Source organism: Tupaia chinensis, unplaced genomic scaffold, assembly GCF_000334495.1.
Source record: "Tupaia chinensis unplaced genomic scaffold, TupChi_1.0 Scaffold000165_2, whole genome shotgun sequence".
NCBI lineage: Eukaryota > Metazoa > Chordata > Mammalia > Scandentia > Tupaiidae > Tupaia > Tupaia belangeri.
This window is the reverse complement of record NW_006159640.1, coordinates 4,788,129-4,810,765: the sequence shown is the minus strand read 5'-3', so window position 1 is coordinate 4,810,765 and position 22,637 is coordinate 4,788,129. Positions and strand designations below refer to the sequence as shown.

The 22,637-nt window shown below is 40.5% G+C and overlaps 2 protein-coding genes across 10 annotated transcripts in view; one reads left to right on the top strand and one right to left on the bottom strand.

The window, feature by feature from the left end:
• Nucleotides 1-375: 375 nt before the first annotated feature.
• Nucleotides 376-3,335, bottom strand: PDZD11 (PDZ domain containing 11). Of its 9 annotated transcripts, XM_014586914.2 has the most exons (8): nt 2,987-3,138; nt 2,646-2,745; nt 2,102-2,185; nt 1,774-1,830; nt 1,406-1,504; nt 1,119-1,179; nt 887-960; nt 376-560 (listed from the first exon to the last, which is right to left on the bottom strand). In XM_014586914.2, exons 1-7 carry the CDS (start codon nt 3,007-3,009, stop codon nt 926-928), a joined length of 459 nt encoding a protein of 152 aa, XP_014442400.2. In that variant the 5' UTR covers nt 3,010-3,138; the 3' UTR covers nt 376-560; nt 887-925. The 9 variants fall into 9 exon arrangements, with proteins under 9 accessions (XP_014442400.2, XP_006146206.1, XP_027626712.1 ...); XM_006146144.3 differs by lacking the exon at nt 2,987-3,138 and adding an exon at nt 3,259-3,335 and having other exon boundaries at nt 376-960; XM_027770911.1 differs by lacking the exon at nt 2,987-3,138 and adding an exon at nt 3,233-3,329 and having other exon boundaries at nt 376-960.
• A 114-nt stretch (nt 3,336-3,449) lies between these two features.
• Nucleotides 3,450-22,637, top strand: part of KIF4A (kinesin family member 4A) — a 167,373-nt gene continuing 148,185 nt past the window's right edge. The window contains exons 1-7 of the mRNA XM_006146137.2: nt 3,450-3,539; nt 4,037-4,177; nt 4,296-4,410; nt 8,363-8,553; nt 10,827-10,919; nt 18,682-18,848; nt 19,563-19,657. Coding sequence (XP_006146199.1) covers nt 4,055-4,177; nt 4,296-4,410; nt 8,363-8,553; nt 10,827-10,919; nt 18,682-18,848; nt 19,563-19,657 — 784 coding nt within the window. The 5' untranslated portion in view covers nt 3,450-3,539; nt 4,037-4,054. The remainder of the gene's footprint in view (nt 3,540-4,036; nt 4,178-4,295; nt 4,411-8,362; nt 8,554-10,826; nt 10,920-18,681; nt 18,849-19,562; nt 19,658-22,637) is intronic.

The following is a 22,637-nucleotide window of genomic DNA, read 5'->3' as shown; positions in this document are numbered from 1 at the left end:
AGTTAGTACCACTCAACCTACAAGTTGGAAAACAGGAACCAATTTCTTGTTGCTGCCTCTGAAAAGAAATGAATCTAACCCCATCCCTGGTTCATGTTCCATATCAAAGAATTTAGGAAAAGAAAAAAAAGAATTATATTAATACTGTCCCCTGCAGAGAAACACCCAAAGATCCTACGGGAAGAAGCACTATTTCTTCCAGTACTCTTCACCCTATGTCATTCCTAGTGTAGCTAAGGTCCCTTGGCCTCCCTAATGTTCTGGCCAGACATAGCTGTGAAGTGGGTATAATATGGCAGTGGCTTTTCTTTCTAGAAAAGCTTTTTCTTGCCTCAATAGCATTTTATCCAATCAGTATCAGTCAAAAGCCAAATCAACATTTCTTTAGCATTGTATTATTTTACTTTTTTGGAGGAGAGGATAGGAAGAAGGGGCAAAAACAGGGTCCAACTGGAGTCTCCAAAGTGTATAAGATCTCTGGTAGTACAAAGATGGGATGAGATGACCAGGCAATTCAGATGGAAAGCTCCCAAGATTCCTTTTCCACTGATTTTTATACTCTAATTAAGATGATATGACATGTCTAAGTGTCACGCACAGAATAGTCAATAAAAGTCAGATGCCTTTTCAAGCTACAGTCCCCACAGGTTAGATTACCTGGACATCCTCATCCCTCTCCTTTCAGAGAATGAAGCTCAACCCAGAAATTAGAGAACTCAAAGTGCACTACAGTTTAGGTAATGCAGTTGGCTAACTGGCTCAGCACAGGTCCTCAGCTGGCTAGCTGGCTTAGCACAGATCTCCCCATCCTCCCAACTCCACTATGCCAGGAAGGGGCTGAGAGAATAATTTCCCAAGTGGCTTCCCTGGGGCCTAGCCAGCTTGCCTGGCAGATTCCATGTGGAGGGCTGTGGGCTGCAACTCTCTAATGAACAGTCCTCTCTTTCTGGCGATGATAATCTGAGGGAAATAAGAAAGAAAAGGAGGAAGAGAGCAGGTTATTTTCACACCTGAGCTCCCAATTCCCCATCCCCAACTGCTGGGGCCTCTAATCAACAGTATTTTAAAGAGTTCTTATCTAGGACCCTGCCAAGTAAGTAAAAAGGAGTGGCACTTACTGTAAGGAAAGAAGCGAACACGCATGCTGATTTCACGGGCTGTCTTCAGGATTTCAACAGCCTGAAAGGAACACAGCAGCTTGTACAAATGAAAAAATATGGCCCAGGACAGAAATCATAACAGGAAGAAAGAGATCTGCCACTGCAACCTCTCAGTCATTAACAGCTGCTTCCCTCTGGGATGCCTCCCCCAGGAAAAATGCTTTCTTATCAAGTTACAGATTAGGTTAATCCTGCCCAACCTGGGATGGATTCTTGCATCACCATAGTCTAAGTGCTCTGCTCACCTTGCTGTGCTCAATATCTTGGAAATCCACATCATTCACAGCTAGGACTTGGTCCCCTTCCTGAAGTCCTGCTCGATGTGCATCAGAGTCAGGAATCACCTATTGGTAAGGAAAGAATACATGTTATGAGGATAGGATCATTTTAGAAACCTTTAAGCTGCAAATCACTGAATTTCAAATATAAAACACTACTGTTTTTTCTGCAACAATGTTGAGAGATACATGGCTTGCCAGGTAGAAAGTTTTGTTGGGAAAATAAGTGTCCCCTTTATGTCCCTCTATGAATCCACCAAAATATCTTTCTCAGCCCTTGACATCAGGGTTCTACAATATGATAATGAAGAGAAGTAGCCGTCCATATTACCTACCTTGGAAATGAAAATGCCTAGCTGGGAAGCTTTTCCTCCTCGGATGTTAAATCCCAGCTATAAGACAAGAGCACAGAATGGAGGACCAATATAAACCACAAACACAAGAACATCTAGTAACATCACTGCATAATAGCTCAGCTTGTATGTCCCTCAAAGAGAAGCCAGAGTTGTGGATGTGGTGTTGCAGCTTTTCTGCCTTCAATAAGTAGTTTCCCCATCTTCTCGTATGGTTTCCCAGCCACCTCCTAGCCACTCCTAGCTGACTTATGGGCCTGATATAAACAAGTCTAACCTAAAATGAGAGGCAAATGCTTCACAAGCTCACCTGAGCTCCAGGAGGCTTCTTCAGTGTGACGATTCGTGGCAGAAACTGAGTCAACTCATTGTTGTAGTCTGGGTGGTATACCCTCTGCAAGACACAGCAACCTCAGAACTCTTACTACCAGTCTTAAGACTTCACACCTACTCTTATCTGGAACACTAATGCAACACCCTGAAGTCAGGAGAAGGTAAAGTCATGCCCTTAACTTAAGCAGAATAGATAATTCTGTCCAAATGAGTAGATGAATAGCTTGGGGACATGTAAGCAGCAGCCCAGTAGCTCTCCACTTTTTCACCTCTTGACAGAATGGAAAATAGGGCTCTGGGTTTTCAAAATTCACTGGTGTGAATAGACCCAGCAAAAGATTTCCCTAAGAAGTTCCTAATGGGTCTCACTCTTCAGAATCCAGCTTCTGGGGTCCTCTGGCTACAAAAAGGACTAAGATTCACTCTCTATTTAGCTTTCTAACTCTGTTATACTACCTTTCATGCATCATCTCATGCTCAGGGGGAAAAATTCCCTACTTGAGAATACAGAGGGTGCTCACCTCATGAGGAGGAATCCATGCTGGGGGATTTTCATAGGCAGGCAGGAAAACCACCGGGTAGTCATCATAGGGAATCCGGCTGTCCATCCCCAGCAAGGCTCTGGGTGGAAGGATGTACGGAAATGGGCAAAAGTGGTTCAAAGGAACAGCAGCCCAGCAAACTTCAGAAAGCAGCTACCACCCATTCCAAGGCTGTCAGTCTACCGCCCAGCTCACATCTCAGTGTTAAGGTTGGAAGACAGACGGGGAAAAAAGACGGAAGAAAAAACTATCAACTTTGCTGAACATCTGGATGTCGAGCAGCCTGCTAGGTAATCTAAGAAAGAGAATCTCAATCCTACAAAATAGACGTTGCCGTCAACATCCTAGAGAAATCAGGGCTGCATCTAAAAGTATCTACTTCCGAAGTCCAAAGTGATGACTCCAACTACAGGCACGGGGTAAGGCACCGCCCCACGTTCCCTAGATGTGATTGGTAATAGTAGAGTCCCCGGATAGAGCCTTCCAACACCATCAACCACCTTCCAGATCCCCGCACCATATCTTGCCTAAGTCTCGCGCTAGTGTTCGTGTAAACGCCGCAGTACCTCACCGGCCGGAAGGCCTCAACTACCTCAGGTTCCGCTCACCGCCAAATTAGTCTGGGAACCGGAAGCGGATGCCCGGCTGGGACGAGAAGGGGCCGGGCCTGGGTGAGACGATAAGGCCCTCCCTTCCCAACGCGTCATCCTGCGCGCGCCGCCGCTGACGAGCGAGCTCCGACCTCAGGCTGTCTGCGCTCCGATTGGCCGGGCAAGCCAACTCTGTAACCGATTTGAAACTTGGCGGTTAAAGCTCTGACTGAAACAGGGCGGCAGAAGACCTGAGGAGACCGGGGAAGGGACATTTAGTTCGGTGAGTTAAGGGGGCACAACTTAGCTCAGAATCTGCCTTGCCCGGTACCCCGGGACTTTGGCCCGTTATTGCAGTCTCAGTTGGAATTCTGTTTTCAGTTCAGACGCCACTTCAGTGTCGAACTGTCGGGAAGTCCTGTGGTGGCCAAGAATGCGGGAGAATGAATCTCCTGAGGCAGTGATCCTGCTCAGAATCTGCCTTGCCCGGTACCCCGGGACTTTGGCCCGTTATTGCAGTCTCAGTTGGAATTCTGTTTTCAGTTCAGACGCCACTTCAGTGTCGAACTGTCGGGAAGTCCTGTGGTGGCCAAGAATGCGGGAGAATGAATCTCCTGAGGCAGTGATCCTGTTGGAAGGGTTGGCTGCCACCGCTATGGCTGCGTTCCCTCACCCACCCTACCCCCTAAGGCGGGCCAAACTGAGGAGGACACCCTCCCGCCCCTGCCGACTCACCAACATTCATCAGCAAGCCCCCTTTTCTCCCCCCACCCCCGACAGAGACGTTGCGGAGGTAGGATGATGAAGGACGAGGTGAAGGCGATTCCTGTAAGAGTGGCACTACGTTGTCGCCCTCTGGTTCCCAAAGAGATTAGCGAAGGCTGCCAGATGTGCCTTTCCTTCGTGCCGGGAGAGCCGCAGGTGAGTAGCAGAGCCCTGGGCCTCTGAACAGCCCGAGCCAAATGGCAGTAAGGGGCGTGGTCTAACCTTTTCTTTCTTTCTTTTTTTTTTCCTTACATCTTGTCCCTGCCTTCTCTAGGTGGTGGTTGGTACAGATAAATCCTTTACCTACGATTTTGTGTTTGACCCCTCTACTGAACAGGAAGAAGTCTTCAATACAGCAGTAGCACCACTTATAAAAGGCATATTTAAAGGTGAGGCTATTTAATTAATCGAGCATTCCTTGAGCATATACTATGTGCCAGGCCCTGTGCTTGGGTACTGCAAATACAGAAATGAATGAAACATGATTTCTGCCTCCAAAAAGTTCACAGCCTAATAACATTTGTTTAGGTCTGTACCCTGGAAACAGGTTTATTCTGTATTTGCTTTATGTGGTTCTTTGACTTGTATGTATTTTTGATTGTCCTGGAACCTCATAAGATTATGAGCTCTCTGGTGCATGCTGATGGTGATCAGTGTGCCAATCTACTTGAAGCCCAGACCTCAAGTATTATTCAGTATTATTTATTCAGAGGTAAATGAGATGGCTCCCAGGCCCTGAAAGAGTTCAAAGTCCAGGGATTAGGAGTTGAGGCAGATGACTAAGCAAAAAATTATTATACCTGTCTTTAAGGAAAAAATATTTTAAAAGTTAAAAATATACAGCAGAGTCAATCCTACTATAAAAATAGCACTGCTTTTTTTAAAAAATTATTTATTTATTTATCCACTCATTTATTTTTTAATTTGACCAGAGAGAGACACAGAGAGAGAGAGAGGGAAAGTGAGAAAGCAAGCCACCAGATCTGGGACTCGAACCACGGTCAGCCATGTGGGAATGTCCAGCACCTTTAACCACCACACCACCTGCTGGCCCCAGCACTGCTTTCATACAAGGTGGTATGAGAAACAAAAGCATGGCACTGACTCTGCTTGGGGGATTTAGGATGAATTTCACAGGATGGGGAACCTTTGAGATAGGTTTTGAATGATGAATAGAATTATTTTAGGTGGAGAAGGGGATTTCATAAGACTTCTGAATACTTTGGCCAGTTAGCAATCTTTACTGCAGAAGCTAAGGCTTTAATATTGTTGAAGATCTTAGTAGGGTTCTAAAGAGAGCAGTGCCTGAGAAATATCTACGCATTTCTCTAGTATAGTGGCTATTTCTAAGCATTTCTCTAGTATAGTGGCTATTGGCAGTTCAGAGCACAAGTCCATTTAAAAGAAGTAGAAATCGAACACAGTAGTGCCCTAAAATTGAAAAGCACATTTGTACATCAATTAGTTTAACTTTTCATCCAAAGAAAAATTCTTTCTAGTAGTATCTCTGTTAGAAGAACTTCCAGTGTCTATTTTTTTATTGTTTTAATAACCTTTTGTTTTGGAATAATTTTATTTATTTTTCAAGAGGTTTTTACCTTAAGGCATAAGTGCTTAAGGTGTATGTGCTCACCAGAGAGAGATAGACACAGTGAAAGGGAAAGTGAAAAATCACCTCCCAGAAGGGATGGCCATGCTGCAATCCTTTCTCCAGGGACCTTGGGCATGCACACACAGGCACCTGGTGTGATTTTGAAGCCACCAGGGGACCCGAACTGTGGTTGGCCTTGTGGGAGTCCCGCAATATAACCATTATGCCATCTGCTGGTCCTGGAATAATTTTGGATTTAGAGAAAAGTTACAAAGACAGTATAGAAAAATCTTTGTATATCCTTTATCCTAGTTTCCCCTCATGTTAACATTTTACGCAATTTGTCAAAACTACGAAATTAACGTAGTACATTAACTATTAAATATTAGATGATATGATATAATAATATATTCAGATTTCATCAGCTTTCCCACTAATACACTTTTTCTCTTCTACAGCCCAATCCAAGAGACTCAATATATTCTTGTAACAATAAGTGAAATGAGCGAATGACTTAAAATGAAATCGTAATCATCTGAATACCTACTTTTCTCTTTGTAGATATAGTTAATATCTTAGAATATATTCTTCATGTACTTAGAAACAATACAAGAATTTACACACATTTTCAGGGAATTTTTTTTGTCTGTATATTTTCTACAGATATAAAATTGTAGTATAAACATTACCTTATAACTTTTATATGTCAATCACAGGAACAGCAGATGGTGTAATGGTTATGTTGCTGGACTCCCATGTAGTTGACTATGGTTCAAATCTCAGACCCAGTGACTTAAACTCATGACAGGTGTGTATGTGTGCATGCCCAAAATCCCAAGAGGAGATGGAGGAGAAGGGATTGCAGAACCAGCCCCCCCAGGGGGTGATTTCTTGCTTTCTCGCTTTCTGTCTCTCTGTCTCAAGTATATCCTTTTTCTCATTCCCACCAGCACCAGTTGAACTCTCTCTATATAAATTTACCATTTCTCTTTAACTATTAGTGAGTTTAATCCTCTTATATTTTTATCAGTTATCTGAAATTTCTCCGTGTAACATTTTATATTTGCTAAGTTCTATTGAATTAGTGATGTAGTTTTTTTGTGACTAAGAGCCCTTTTATTTTACTAGATAATCAGCATTTGTGCCATTAATACACACAAACATAGACACACACACGCACTGAAATACTGGGTCATTGGAAAAGTCATGGCACATGTTTGCATACAAAAATATGTCATAAGTTTTCTGAAGACCCAATATATATGTGATATGTGTCATCTATGACTTGCCTATGATATTATTTTATGGGATTTTTGCTGTAAATTTTTTTTTAATTTGCCAAAAGGCAAGTGCATTCACTTGGGGGAGGGAAGAGAGTGAGAAAACACCCCCCAAGGGGTACGATCACACCACAATTCTTTCTCTTCCTTTTCTCCATCCCATCAGGATTTTGTGCATACATGCACATGGCACCCAGTGTGTTTTTCAAGCTGCTAGAGCCAGGATTTGAGCTGTACTTGGCCACGTGGGGTCTGGCTCCCAGTGCACAGCTATGGGGTTTGTCCTCAACACTTTATTTTGTTTTGTTTGTTTGTTTGTTTGCAGAGATTTTTGATATAGGGCACATGCGCTTACCAGAGTGACAGTGAGAAATCAGTCTCCCCAGGGGTATGGCCACACCACAATCCCTTTCTTTCCATTCTCCTCTTGGGATTTTGGGCATGCACACACATGTACCCAAAGTGAGTTTTAAATTACCAGGTCTGTGACTCGAACTGAGATCGACTATATGGGAGTCCAGTGATGTAACCATTATGCCATCTGCTGGTCCCCTCAACAGTGATTTTTTTTTTTTTTTGAGGAGTTTTTGCTATAGGGTGCATGCACTTACCAGAAAGACAGAGAGAGCCAGAAAGTGAGAAATCACCCCCCGGGGGGATGACCACGCCACAATTCCTTCTCCTCCATTCTTCTCTCAGGATCTTGGACACGCACACACATCTGCCCGGCGTGAGTTTAAGCCACTGGGTCCAGGACTTGAACTGTGGTTGACTTCATGGGAGTCCAGCAACATAGGCATTATGCTAACTGCTGGTCCCTCAACAGTGATTTTTAACTTGATTTTTTTTTCAGTTAACTGTATCATGAACATTTTTGAAAAGATGATTCTTTATCGGTCTTCTATAAAAGCAAAGGTCATATATCACATTTAATCGTATTTAAATGATACCACTGTGAGAAGCCTGATGATAAGTTCCAAATAGCAATACATTCTGAAAGCTCGGATAGGGAGTAGATGATTTCCTTGACTGTAAAAAAACAATGTCATTGCCTTTTCAAATGAAGACTATTATGGAAACACATACCAGAATCCCTCCTAGTTATGCAGCTTCTAAGAATTTCATTCAATTCCCATAACTTAGAATTGTTTGAGATAGGGAAACAGTAGATTTATAAAGCTTTTAATAGCTTTTGACAGTGGCTTCGCCACCTTCATTATCTCAGTCATATCTTCAAATGTTTTACTTCCATGCTTTTAAGGGCTATGAAGAGGGGGATGCATTTTGGTGTTGGTGTTTTTGTTTGCTTGTTTTGAGTAGTGCAAAGTCACAGAACTTTTCTTTGCAATTCCTAAGAGTCTTAACAAAGCAATCTCAATTTTGTTGCAAGTAGTTGCTGGATGAAAAGGAGTATGTTGATTGAATGAAAATATTTGAATACCACTATGCATATGATTTCTATTTTCTCAGGATATAATGCTACAGTCCTGGCCTATGGACAGACTGGCTCTGGAAAAACCTATTCAATGGGAGGTGCATACACTGCGGAGCAAGAAAATGAACCAACAGTCGGTGTCATTCCTAGGGTAATACAACTGCTCTTCAAAGAAATTAATAGAAAGAGTGACTTTGAATTTACTCTGAAAGTGTCTTACTTGGAGGTAAGTGATTTATCTTTAATTATTTTAAATTCAAAATTATCTTTAGGTAGAAAAAATTGAAATCAGTCTTTTCTGGGCATGATACAGATTAGTAAATTGCATTTTAATAAATTGATATAGAAATTTACTGGCTTGATTGGATCTGAATCCCACTCAATTTTTTCCTTGTTGTTAGAATAGTCTGTTTAATTTGATTGCTAGAAGAATCAGCATTGCCAAAAAGATAATAGGAATTATTTAATTCTAGTTTGACCTCTATTACAGATTCCCTGTAGAGATTACAGAACAGTTTTTGGTTTCTCTTTAAGGATTTGAGGCTTTAATGATAATGCTGCTATTTTCTATGTATGTTGTAAAATTGGGTAGAAATATTCTGCTATGTAACTGGTGCGTTTTATTCTATAGGTATTCGTTGAGTACCTCCTATGTTTTAGGCACTCGGATATATCAGATACTTGGGATTTATTAGTAAACAAAACAGATGACAATCCCTTTCCTTATGGCAGCTTACATTCTAGTGTCTATCAGTATGCAAGTAGATTGACCTCATGACAACAAAATATATGTTTAGGGAACTTATGGCTTCTGGGAAACTAGCAGGTAGGTTTCATAGCTATGGTGTCCTACTCTTAAGGAGCAATAATTAAGCTTATATAATTTAAACATATAATTAAAATTGGGGGGCAGCAGGTGGCATGATGGTTGAGGCACTGGACTCCCACATAGCTGACCATAGTTCATGTCCCGGACCTGGTGGCTTGCTTTCTCTTTCTCTCTCTCTCTTTCTTTCTCACTCTCTCTAATGAGCACATGTGCTCTATAGCAAAAACTTAAAAATACTACTAGTAAATAAAATTAAATTATTAAAAAATATTATAAATTATACATGAATACTTCATACTGAAATTGAATCCCAGTGTGTTAACAAGTATAGGTAGTGTAGAGTTGAAAGAGGGGGAGTTAAACATCATTAAAATTAGCCTTCTTGGGGCCAGCAGATGGCATAATGGTTATGTCCCTGGACTCCCGCATGGTGGACCATGGTCCAAGTCCCAGACCCAGCAGCTTATAACTCGTGCTGGGTATATGTGCATGCGTGCTCAAGAATTCTGAGAGAAGAATGGAGGAGAAGGGATTTCCGTGTGGCTATCCCCCCTGGAGGGGGTTGATTTCTCGCTTTCCATCTCTCTGTCTCTTTCTGGCGAGCACTCACACCCTATAGCTAAAATCTCTCTCTAAAAAAAATTTAAAAATTAGCATTCTTAATTCTGGATTAGGTCAGTTATGGCTAAGGTAATTGAATATAAAAATAAATCAGGAGTTAGTATGTTAAATAATAGCAAGCGAATTTAGTGCTTGCTATGTGCTAAACGTTGTTCTAAGTACTTCAAGTTCTACTAGCTAATGATACTCTTTGCTCCTTCTTCTGTTTGCTTTCCCATCTCTACTCCCCTATAAGGTTCGTTATTCACAATTTAACAAAATCAGTAAAGGAGATGCTGTTAACACACTACCAAATAACTGAATTGGGGTACTCATTTAACTTTCTGTGTCTGCTTTCTCTGTGTCTTCTAAGAGACTCTCTTGGGAGAGCAGTCTCAATTTTGTTACAAGTACTAATGCAACTTGGTTCTTGTAAAAATTCCTAATGATTATATATAAACTCCTTTTCTTAATTACAAAAATAACACATGGGCTAACCCTGTGGCCTGGTGGTTAAGGGAGCTGGATACCAAATGGTCAAGCATGGTTCAAATCCCAGCACTGCTTGAAAACCATGCCAGGCACATTTATGTATATGTCCATACTCTGATTTTTTTTTTTTTTCCCAGAGGGGATGGTCACTCTGCAATCCCTTCTCCTCCATTCTCCTCTCGGGATCTTGGGCACACATGCACACGCGCCCAGCATGAGTTTTAAGCCACTGGGTCCGGGATGCAAACGCAGTCAACTACGTGGGAGTCCAGCGACATAACCATTACGCCAACTGCTGGTTCCCTATGTCCAAACTCTTGACAGGATGGAGAAATGGAAGAGAGTGGATTGTGACTTGACCACACCCCTTTGGGCAAATGTTTCTGACAAGTGTCCAGCGCCCTCTCGAAATAAGTAAATAAATGAAATACAATACATAAAGATCCTATATATTCATTATAAATTAATTTTGTAATACAGAGTCACAAAGAATTTAAAAAATTACCTATGATGCCACCACTCAGAGATTACTGCTTGTTAACATTTTGCTTTTGTTACTTTATTTTTAATAATAACAGATCTACAATGAGGAAATTTTGGACCTTCTATGTCCATCTCGTGAGAAAGCCACTCAAATAAATATACGGGAGGATCCTAAGGAAGGCATAAAGGTATGTTTGTCTCTCACTTGATGTTATTAAAAAATGTGGGTGGGCCAGCTAGTGGCATGATGATTAATGCAGCTGGATCCCACATGGCTGACTGTGTTGTTCTAGTCTCAGACCCAACAACTTGGAAAATAAATGCTGGGCACATATGCATGTATGCCCATAATCCCAAGAGGGGAATAGGGAAGAAGGAATTATGTCACGTCCATACCCCCTGGGGGGGTATGCTCACTAAAGCTCTCTCTCTCTTTTACTCTCTTTCTGTGTCTCTCTCTGACAAGCCCACACACCCTATAGATAATTTTTTTTTAAGTAGGAAAAGTGATGACATCTACTAAAGTTCACATCTCTTTTATTTGCCACTGTGTGTTTTTTGTGGTGGTTAATTTGCTTTAGGGCACATATACTCACCCAAGAGAGACAGTGACAGAAAGAGAGAAGAAAACTGAGAAGGCAGCCCCTGGGGAGATGATGATGCTGCAATCCCTTGTCCTCCACTCTGCTGTCAGAATTTTGGGCACACACTCACACTGTGTGTTTTTCAAGCCACTGGGTCCAAGACCTGAACCATGTAGTAGGCCATATGGGATCTAATCACCTTAACACCACACCACCTGGCTGGCCAAGAATTCTGAGAGAAGAATGGAGGAGAAGGGATTTCCGTGTGGCTATCCCCCCTGGAGGGGGTTGATTTCTCGCTTTCCATCTCTCTGTCTCTTTCTGGCGAGCACTCACACCCTATAGCTAAAATCTCTCTCTAAAAAAAATTTAAAAATTAGCATTCTTAATTCTTGATTAGCTCAGTTATGGCTAAGGTAATTGAATATAAAAATAAATCAGGAGTTAGTATGTTAAATAATAGCAAGCGAATTTAGTGCTTGCTATGTGCTAAACGTTGTTCTAAGTACTTCAAGTTCTACTAGCTAATGATACTCTTTGCTCCTTCTTCTGTTTGCTTTCCCATCTCTACTCCCCTATAAGGTTCGTTATTCACAATTTAACAAAATCAGTAAAGGAGATGCTGTTAACACACTACCAAATAACTGAATTGGGGTACTCATTTAACTTTCTGTGTCTGCTTTCTCTGTGTCTTCTAAGAGACTCTCTTGGGAGAGCAGTCTCAATTTTGTTACAAGTACTAATGCAACTTGGTTCTTGTAAAAATTCCTAATGATTATATATAAACTCCTTTTCTTAATTACAAAAATAACACATGGGCTAACCCTGTGGCCTGGTGGTTAAGGGAGCTGGATACCAAATGGTCAAGCATGGTTCAAATCCCAGCACTGCTTGAAAACCATGCCAGGCACATTTATGTATATGTCCATACTCTTTTTTTTTTTTTTTTGAGAGAGATTTTTGCTATAGGGCACGTGCGCTCGCCAGACAGACAGAGAGAGACATAGAGACAGAAAGCGAGAAATCACCCCCAGAGGGGATGGTCACTCTGCAATCCCTTCTCCTCCATTCTCCTCTCGGGATCTTGGGCACACATGCACACGCGCCCAGCATGAGTTTTAAGCCACTGGGTCCGGGATGCAAACGCAGTCAACTACGTGGGAGTCCAGCGACATAACCATTACGCCAACTGCTGGTTCCCTATGTCCAAACTCTTGACAGGATGGAGAAATGGAAGAGAGTGGATTGTGACTTGACCACACCCCTTTGGGCAAATGTTTCTGACAAGTGTCCAGCGCCCTCTCGAAATAAGTAAATAAATGAAATACAATACATAAAGATCCTATATATTCATTATAAATTAATTTTGTAATACAGAGTCACAAAGAATTTAAAAAATTACCTATGATGCCACCACTCAGAGATTACTGCTTGTTAACATTTTGCTTTTGTTACTTTATTTTTAATAATAACAGATCTACAATGAGGAAATTTTGGACCTTCTATGTCCATCTCGTGAGAAAGCCACTCAAATAAATATACGGGAGGATCCTAAGGAAGGCATAAAGGTATGTTTGTCTCTCACTTGATGTTATTAAAAAATGTGGGTGGGCCAGCTAGTGGCATGATGATTAATGCAGCTGGATCCCACATGGCTGACTGTGTTGTTCTAGTCTCAGACCCAACAACTTGGAAAATAAATGCTGGGCACATATGCATGTATGCCCATAATCCCAAGAGGGGAATAGGGAAGAAGGAATTATGTCACGTCCATACCCCCTGGGGGGGTATGCTCACTAAAGCTCTCTCTCTCTTTTACTCTCTTTCTGTGTCTCTCTCTGACAAGCCCACACACCCTATAGATAATTTTTTTTTAAGTAGGAAAAGTGATGACATCTACTAAAGTTCACATCTCTTTTATTTGCCACTGTGTGTTTTTTGTGGTGGTTAATTTGCTTTAGGGCACATATACTCACCCAAGAGAGACAGTGACAGAAAGAGAGAAGAAAACTGAGAAGGCAGCCCCTGGGGAGATGATGATGCTGCAATCCCTTGTCCTCCACTCTGCTGTCAGAATTTTGGGCACACACTCACACTGTGTTTTTTTAAAGCCACTGGGTCCAAGACCTGAACCATGTAGTAGGCCATATGGGATCTAATCACCTTAACACCACACCACCTGGCTGGCCTGCCACTGTGGTTTAAAGTGATTACTAACATCTCAATCTTTCAGATTTGTTTTGGTCCTACTTCCTTTTCTTAATCCATTATTTATATATATGTATACTGAGGAACAGCTTTGATTTTTGGTAAAATTTGCAAGTACACAGCTTTCTGATCAGTCTTGCGCTGCTCTGAAATCTTGTTATTTCTCCTTCTCTGGGTCGAAGATCTCACCTTCCTGGTGTCTGGGCTTCCATGGTTTCTTTTTCTTGAAGTAAGCATCGGTAAGGTGCTTTGGGATTTTTACTTTGCTAATATCAATTTTCATGGAGGTGGCAATGACAAATTTCTGGTGTGTTCTACACAGTGGAACTCAATTGAGAACCAGTGGTCCAGTTACAAGTAGTAAGCCACTGCTCAGCTGCTTCAGGAAAACCACTCTCTTGCCTCTGTGGTGTCCAGTGTGGATGATCAGAATGGTCCCAGGAGTGATGCTAGCTCACAGCTTTCTCACATGCTGACTGAAGGGATTTTTGCCATGGCTCAACAGCTTTTGAGGCACATCTTCAGTAGGATAATACCTAGGCATTTTGTGCAGTTTAACCACCTGGGTACCACCATTCTATTCTTGTCTCCACCAACTGGTTTTGTGACAGTCACAAGAACCTTCTCCTTCTTTTTCTTTTCAATCCTGGATTTGGTGGCTGAGTATTTCCTCTTGTACGTGGCCTCCCTGGAATACATGGCAGACCGGGAATATCTGCTGATGCCCCAGACTAGGAAGGGGTTTTGGCTGCAATGGGGCTTCCCCTTCTTGGGCTTTTTAGCCTTGGGGACACCCTTTTAAACCTTGCCATTGGCATCAGCCTTCTTGGCTTCAGGTTTCTTCTCCTTAGTATCCTGTTTTGCAGCTTTTTCACCTGTCATCTTGTGTACTGGGAAAGCCAGAATTTTTTTTAAAAATTATTTTTATTTAACTTTAATTAATTAATTAATTAATTTTTAATTTGACCAGAGAAGGGGAGTAGGAGAAAGTGAGAAAGCAAGCCGCCAGGTCCAGGACTCAAACCATGGTCGGCCATGTGGGAGTCCAGTGCCCTTAACCACCATGCCACCTGCTGGCCTCATTCCATAATTCTTAAATAGAGGCTTTTGTGGGGAAGGAAGTACTCATTATTCAGTTTTATCACCTTCCTATTATTTCTTAACACTAACTTCAATTAAAAATTTATTAATTATTTATAAAGTTCTGAGGCTTAGTGAGCTATCCAGTATGGTAGCCACTAGCCACATGCAGATATTTAAATCAGATTTAATTAAGATAGAATAAAATTTAAGATTCGCTTCCTCTTGCACTGACCACATATTATGTGCTCAATAGCTACATGTGACTTAGATACCTACTGTATTGAGCAGCACAGATTCAGAACAAAGCCATAGTCACAAAAGATTCTTTTGGACAGTGCTATAATAGACACTATGTTAAACTCTGGAGTGATATTTAAAAAGTGAAAAGTTAAATAATACCAAAAAATTTAAATTCATAAATATGATAGAAGAGACTACTTATATGAGAGCCTTCTGTCACATGGTATAGATGCAAGATGAAGAGCTGGAACTGAACAGAATATTTGGGACAAGGTTGGGAGTTTTGTATATGAGAGTGGGCCAAATGCAGAAAGCCAGTGTTGAAAATAGGCAGAGCTTAAATAGAAGTAGGAGAATCAAAGGCTAGAGGGAGTGAGAATAGGTGACAGAGACTTGGGAAAATTAGGAAAAATAATACCTTACTCATTTTCTCCTTCTCCTCTACTTTGTACAAAGGGGAAAAAAAAGTTGAAGGTTTGGGATTTCAGTAAGGGGCAGGTGCCTATGTTCCCCAATTTTTCTTCCTTCTAAGTTGTTAAATCACTAGCCAGATACTAAAGCAAGGCTTGAAGCATCAGGCCTGAAAAGCTTGAAACACAGGAAGACAATTTGGGTAGTAGAGATAAGAAACCTAGACGGTACTGGGGAGGTAATGGGGTGGGAAGGAGGGAATCAGAAAAAAAAGTGCATTAATAAACACAAAAATGAAAAGTTATCTGTTGATGATAACATAGGTAGTAATGTCCTTGACTTGACTAATAAGCACTATATCATACTGAGAAAAACCATGTAAAGATGTACAGTGTAAAGATGTACAATGTATATCTGTAAAAACACTGTAAAGATGTACAGTGATTAAATGTAATTTTTTTAAAAAGGAAGTAACCTGGATAGAATACATGCATGCTATCACCAGAAAATGTTGGTACTGACCCAGTTCTTTTTTTTTTTTTTTTTTTTTTTTTTTTTTTTTTTTTTTTTTTTATGGCACCCTGGGGTAGGGGGGAGGCTAGAGAGAGAGAGACGTAAAGGGAGAAATCACCTCCCGGGGGGATGGCCATGCCGATCCCTTTTCCTCCATTCTCCTCCTGGGATCTTGGACATGCATGCACACACGCCAGGCATGAGTTTCAAGCCTGGGTTTGGGACTCAAACCGTGGTCGACTATGTGGGAGTCCAGCAATATAACCATTATGCAATCTGCTGGTCCCTGACATAGCTCTTGACCCTGTGTCCACACCATTTGAGTGTTCCATGCAGAGGCAGGAAATAAGTCCTAAGCATTATTTGAGATGAGATTTGCAGTGTAAAGACAGGTACATTCCTAACAAAAATTGGGGTAAGGGCAAGTTTTTAAACCTTCTAAAGATGGGATGAGTGCAACTTAAGTGAGTAGAGAAAAAATTGGGGTATTCTTATAGTAAGTAATAGCTTTAGAAGATAAGCAGAGCATACACATCTAGGGGGGTAATAAGACCAGACGAGTTTTTCCTGAATAGAGGATTTTGGCTGGTAAGTAATAGGAGATATGTTTGCACCAGATAGTAAAGCCAGACTAAAGAGCTTAGTTTCTTTCTTTTAAAAAAAAAATATTTATTTAATTCCATTTATTGTTATTATCATGTTTAAATTTTGACCAGAGAGAGACAGAGAGAGAAAGGGAAAGCAAGAAAGCAAGCCTCCAGGTCTGGGACTCGAACCACAGTTGGCCAAGTGGGAATCCAGCACTCTTAACCACCACGCCACCTGCCGGCCCCAAGAGCTTAGTTTCTATCACTGTGAACAATATATAAACTATTTATTACTTCCAAACAAAAGATTGCTGTGGCTACTTTTACCAGGTTTTTACCTAATGTGTATATCTCGCCAACAAAGTTAGTTCCTGGAGGTCAAAAAGCATTTGAGGGAACCAGCAGTTAGCGTAATGGCTATGTCGCTGGACTCCCACGTAGTCGACTGAGGTTCGCGTCCCGGACCCGGTGGCTTAAAACTCACGCCAGGCGCATGTGCGTGCGTGCCCAAGATCCCGAGAGGAGAATGGAGGAGAAGGGATCGCGGCGTGACCATCCCCTCTGGGTGGTGATTTCTCGCTTTCTGTTTCTGTGTCTCTCTCTGTCTGTCTGGCGAGCGCACGCGCCCTGTAGCGAAAACCTCTCCAAAAAAAAAAAAAAGCATTTGAAAATCTCTTTGTATCCTCATTATCTATTGAGCTAAGGACCTCCATTAAGCTAAGGGCTTAATTTGGCAACATTTTAGAAAGAAAGATTTTAGGAAGAGCAAACCAATGGATTGAAAAGACTAGGATGAGAAAGGTAATTGGGGAAACTTGACTTATTTTTTTAGGCATGAAGTAATATAGGCCTGGATTAGGCTAGTAGATATGGAAATAATGAGGAACTGATAGATTCAAAAGAAGAATGACTAGAATTGACTATAGATGGGATCTGGAGGGATGGGATTTTTAAGTTCATTTTTTTTATTAATATAACAAGCATTGGGCCATTGAGTGGCATGGTGGTTGGGGTGCTAGACTCCCACGTGGCCAATTTCAGTTAGAGTCCTGAATCTGGCATCTTGCTTTCTCACTTTTTCTCTCTCTTTGTCTCTCTCTCTGTCCATCTCTCTCTGGTGACTGCACGTGTCCTGTAGAAAACTTAAATAATAATAAAATTATAATAAATTTTAAAATCATAGAAATGCAATAAAAATTATTTTTAAAAATATATAACAAGGATTAAAAATGTGATTTTTTTTAGCACTTGAATATAATGTGTAATGATTAAATTAGAGTAATTAGTATGTCCATCATCTCAACCATTTGTAACGTTATGTAAAGTTCTTAACCAGTCCCCCCCTGTATTTTATAACACTAGACATTGTTCCTTCTATCCGTGATTTTGTTTCCATTAGAGAATAGGAATATTAATGGAAATGAAGTACTTGAGGGAATCAGTGGTAGAATGAATTTGGTTTGTAAAGTATAAGAAGCAGGCATTTAGAAATAGAGAATGAGAAATTAGGGCCACAGATGTAGGTACAGGAGCTATGGAGTAATAAAATTATAGCATATTGGGGCTAGAAGGAACTTCACAAATATCTAGTCCAATCCCTCTAGAGGCTCCAATAGATTTTGACTTGTATAAATTTTCCCAGATAGATACAATAACAAGCTGGAGACCATTTTTTTTCTGGCTTCTTTAATCCGGCAGAAACTGTAATGGGCTATTTCCTGTAGTGAAAATGAGCTATAAAATGGGTCAGAGGTACAGGGAAGAATCATACAGTCACATGGAGAAGAAAGTAACAGAGAAAAACCATAGCTATTTTTATTGTACTTGCTTTCCTTAGGTCTAAAATTTACCCTCACTGGGGCTCCCTGGAAGGCACCTAAGCCATTGATGCCCAAAATATAGAGATCTTCTCTGGTTCCAGTAGTGGCTGACAGCTGTGTTTCAGAAATTCCTAGGGAAGACTGGATACCTTGCTTTCCGTTGATTGTCACATAGTTGCTAGTTAAAACAGTCCTTGGGTTGGCAGGTGGCATGGTGGTTAAGGGTGCTAGACTCCCACATGGCTGACCGTGGTTCAAGTCTCAGACCTGGCAGCTTGCTTTCTCATTTTCCCCCTCTATCTCTCACTCTCTATGTCCCTCTCTAGTCAAATTAAAATTAATTAATTAATTAATGTTAAATGAAGTATTAAAAAAAGTCTTCATTACAATTTATTCTATTTATGAAGGTCAACTAGAACATCAAGGCATTTTTTAAACCACCATTTCTGATCAAGGATTTGAAGTATGAATCTTAAGGCAATTTTTTTTCTTTCTCAAAATTAGATTGTGGGACTCACTGAGAAGACTGTTTTAGTTGCCCTGGATACTGTTTCCTGTTTGGAGCAGGGCAATAACTCTAGGACTGTGGCCTCAACAGCTATGAACTCCCAGTCATCTCGATCTCATGCTATCTTCACAATCTCCATAGAGCAAAGAAAGAAAAATGACAAGTAAGTTACAATTTAAAAAGACAAGATTTGGGAACAAGAAGATGGCATAATGGTTACATTGCTGGACTCCCACATAGTCGACCATGGTTTGAGTTCTGAACTTGGTGGCTTAAAATTCATGCCAGGTGTGTGTGCATATATGCCCAAAATCCCAAGAGAATGGAGGAGAGGGGATTGCAGTGTGGCCATCCCTCTGGGGGCTGACTTCTCCCTTTCTGTCTGTTTCCCTGTCTCTCTGTTGTGCACACACACCCTATAGGAAAAATCTCTAAAAAATTAAATTAAAAAAAATTTTTTTAAAGTCAAGGTATTTAAAATGTTAGTTCTGTTAAGGTTGACTATTAGACTGCTTCTTTAATTGATCTGACAAATCATTAGACCCCTGGATTTTTTTTACATTTAATTAATTTATTTATTTATTCATTTTAATTTGACCAGAGAGGGACAGAGTGAGAGAGAGGGGCAGAGAGAAAGGGAAAGTGAAAAAGCAAGCCGACAAGTCCAGGACTCCAACCGCAGTCAGCCATGTGGGAGTCCAGCACCCTTATCCACCACACCACCTGCCAGCCCCTAGATTCCTGGATCTGTAAGCACTAGTGACCAATGGAGTTATTCTGGTTAACTTGAAAATGATAGCTGTCTAGTCAGCTTTGATGCTCAACTGCTTTTAAGCTTGTATACCATTCTTATTATGGTTTCCTGTCATTATCACAGGAATAGCAGCTTTCGCTCCAAGCTGCATCTTGTAGACCTTGCTGGATCTGAAAGGCAGAAGAAAACCAAAGCTGAAGGGGATCGTCTAAAAGAGGGTGAGAGAGTAATTAAGATCACATTTGTAGATAAAAACTTCTAATACTCTTATTGGTATCATTGGTGTCTTGACTGTCACATTCTGACAATAACTACAATTGAAGTTTGAGGCTGATTTCAGAAATAGTGAAAAACTGTTTCTTTGCCTTGCACTCATTTCCTTATTCAGGTATGAGATTTGGATCTGGCCCTTAGTTTGATTTTATCTGCTCCAGGCAAGTTTTAGTTTTAGTTTGTTTTATTTTACTCCCAACTACTTAAGATTAAAATCAACCTCTTGATTCTTTCATCTCAAGTGTTCACTATCCCTTCCAGATATTGTCACATATAAACCTCATTGGCTTGGTTTCCATACTTTCACTCAAGTTGTGGGATTTAAATGATGAAGCTCCCAAGGCAAGAAGAACCCTATGGTGTACACTATTTGAAACCTCTCAACTAGCATGCTAGTGACCTAGTAATCTGCATGCATCAGAATGGTCCTTAAAGTGATTATTTATATAACAAAAATTAATGTCCAGCTCCTGTTTCTCAATTGTGTTCTTAAATATTTCATCAAATGTTGTGCTAAATTCAGATATACTATGTCTACCATATTTCTCATACCTACCAGCTTAGTAACTGTTTAAAAGAAAAATAAGGATTAACCTAAATTGACTTTTTCTTAGTGAATTCAGGCTGGCTTCTAGTGCTTAATCTTCCTTTTCCAGGTTCTTGCAAGCTGTCCCTATAATAATTCATTCTAGACTTATATCAAACTCACTGGTCTGTAATTTCTGGAATTACCTTTTACCTCTTTTTTGGAAACTGAAACTACATCTGCCCAGTCTTATGGAACATCTTTCTCTGTAATCCTTCAAATATAATTGACATAGCTTTAATGATCTTTTTTGAAATTACTCTCAGTTCCCTTGGCTATAATTCATGTGGTATAAGATATTTGAACCCTGGGAACCAGCAGTTAGCATAATGGCTATGTCGCTGGACTCCCACATAGTCAACCGCGGTTCGCGTCCCAGACCCGGTGGCTTAAAACTCACGCCGGGCACGTGTGTGTACATGCCCAAGATCCCGAGAGGAGAATGGAGGAAAAGGGATTGCGGCGTGGCCATCCCCCCTGGGGGGCGATTTCTCGCTTTCTGTCTCTGTGTCTCTCTCTGTCTGTCTGGCGAGCACATGCACCCTATAGCGAAAATCTCTCCAAAAAAAAAAGATATTTGAACCCTTATTAAAGTAGTTAGGTTCTCACTTACTACTGCTTTACTCATATTGGTCTTAGTACCTTCTTGAGAACTGAGAAGGAAGAAGCAAAAACAGTAAGTGAGGAATTTTACCTTTTTGTCATTTATCTATTATTATTATACTGCTGGCATAAGGCAGAGACCTATTTCTTCTTCATTCAGCTTTTCGTCTGAATGTATTTGAAAGTGACCTTTTTGTTTTATGTTTGCACTTTAAGATTTAGCCTTCTTAATCTTATTTTTTAATTATTTGATTTAACTTTATTTATTTATTTACTTGTTTTAATTTGACCAGAGAGGGACAGAGCGTGAGAGCGAGAGGGAAAGTGAGAAAGCAAGCTGCCAGGTCCAGGACTCAAACCGCAGTCGACCATGTAAGAGTCCAGCACCCTCAACCACCAGGCCACCTTCTAGCCCCCTTAATACTATTTTAAAGATTCTTTTACCTTCTTTATCTTCTCTTAGGTGTATAGTTCTGAATAGTTTTATGTAATAGCTTTATTGAGATTTGATTATATAAAACTCACCTATTTAAACTGTATATAAATCAGTGGATTTTAGTATATTTAGAAAGTTGCACAACCATTATCACATCTAATTTTAAGAAATATCATTACTTTAAGAAGGAAGAAGCCCCTTACCTTTTAGCAGTCAAATTCCCATCTCCTTCCCTAGCCCTAGGAACCAGTAACCTGCATTTTATATAAATGTATTCACATAATATATGGTCTTTTGTCACTGTTTTCACTTAACATAAGGCTAGCTTGCTTGCTTTCTTCCTTTTGTAGTGATTTTTGCCTTAGGGCACATTTGCTCACGAGAGAGAGAGAGAGAAACAGTGAGAGGGAAAGTAAGAAATCACCCTCCCGGGGAATGCCACAATCCCTTCTCCATTCTCCTCCTGGGATCTTGGGCACACACACACATGAACCCAACCTGAGTTTTACTCTGAGACTCAAAGCTTAGGTCCGAGACTTGAACCATTGTTGGCCATGTGGGAGTCCAGCAACATAAAAGCTATGCCAACTGCTGGCCCAACATAAGGTTTTCAAGGTTCATCCATATTGTAGGATGAATCAGTACTTCATTCTTTTTTATTACTGAATAATATTCCATTCTGTGGATATAGCAAATTTTGTTAGTCTGTTCATCAATTGTATCTAATTTTGGCTATTAGGATTATTGCTCAGTGAACATCTGTATGTATGTTTTAGTGTGGACAAATGTTTTAATTTCTCTCTTTTTTTAATTTATTTTTCTTTTTTTAACATTAATATGCTATACATCATTACAGTATACAAAATGAATTTTTCATCCAAAATACACTGTCTGTGGGCTCAATCAAGCACATCAACATACGTGTTATCAACAAACAATTTTTCATTTCTTATGTCTTGTATATTTTGCCTTTTTTTTTTGCCATCCTTGATTCCCTATCCCTAACCCTCTGCCCTGTCCACCCCTCCTCCCATTGTCTCTGTTATCCCTGTTTGCTTTCTATGCCTATCCCCTCCATTTAATTGATTTGCTAATGAACTTAATTTGTCTAAATATTTGCAATAGCAAGCACAGCTGATATTTACATACACAAGAACCCATGTCTGACTTTAGGCATAAACCTCAGTGAGTAGAATGAACATACTATAAAATGGTACCTAGCTGGGGCTATATAGCTTACTGTGGTCATCAAATACACAGTTTTTTCTTTAAATTTTGGTAACAGTTTTAGTATTTTTTT

What these genes read in the sequence shown, in the direction of transcription:
- PDZD11 (XM_027770910.1), bottom strand. Translation starts at nt 3,009, where the DNA reads ATGTTGACGGCAACGTCTATTTT. An exon ending in AGAAGCCTCCTGGAGCTCAG is followed by an intron (nt 1,831 to 2,101) that starts GTGAGCTTGTGA and finishes CTTGTCTTATAG; the next exon opens with CTGGGATTTAACATCCGAGG. An exon ending in TGTTCGCTTCTTTCCTTACA is followed by an intron (nt 961 to 1,118) that starts GTAAGTGCCACT and finishes TATTTCCCTCAG; the next exon opens with ATTATCATCGCCAGAAAGAG.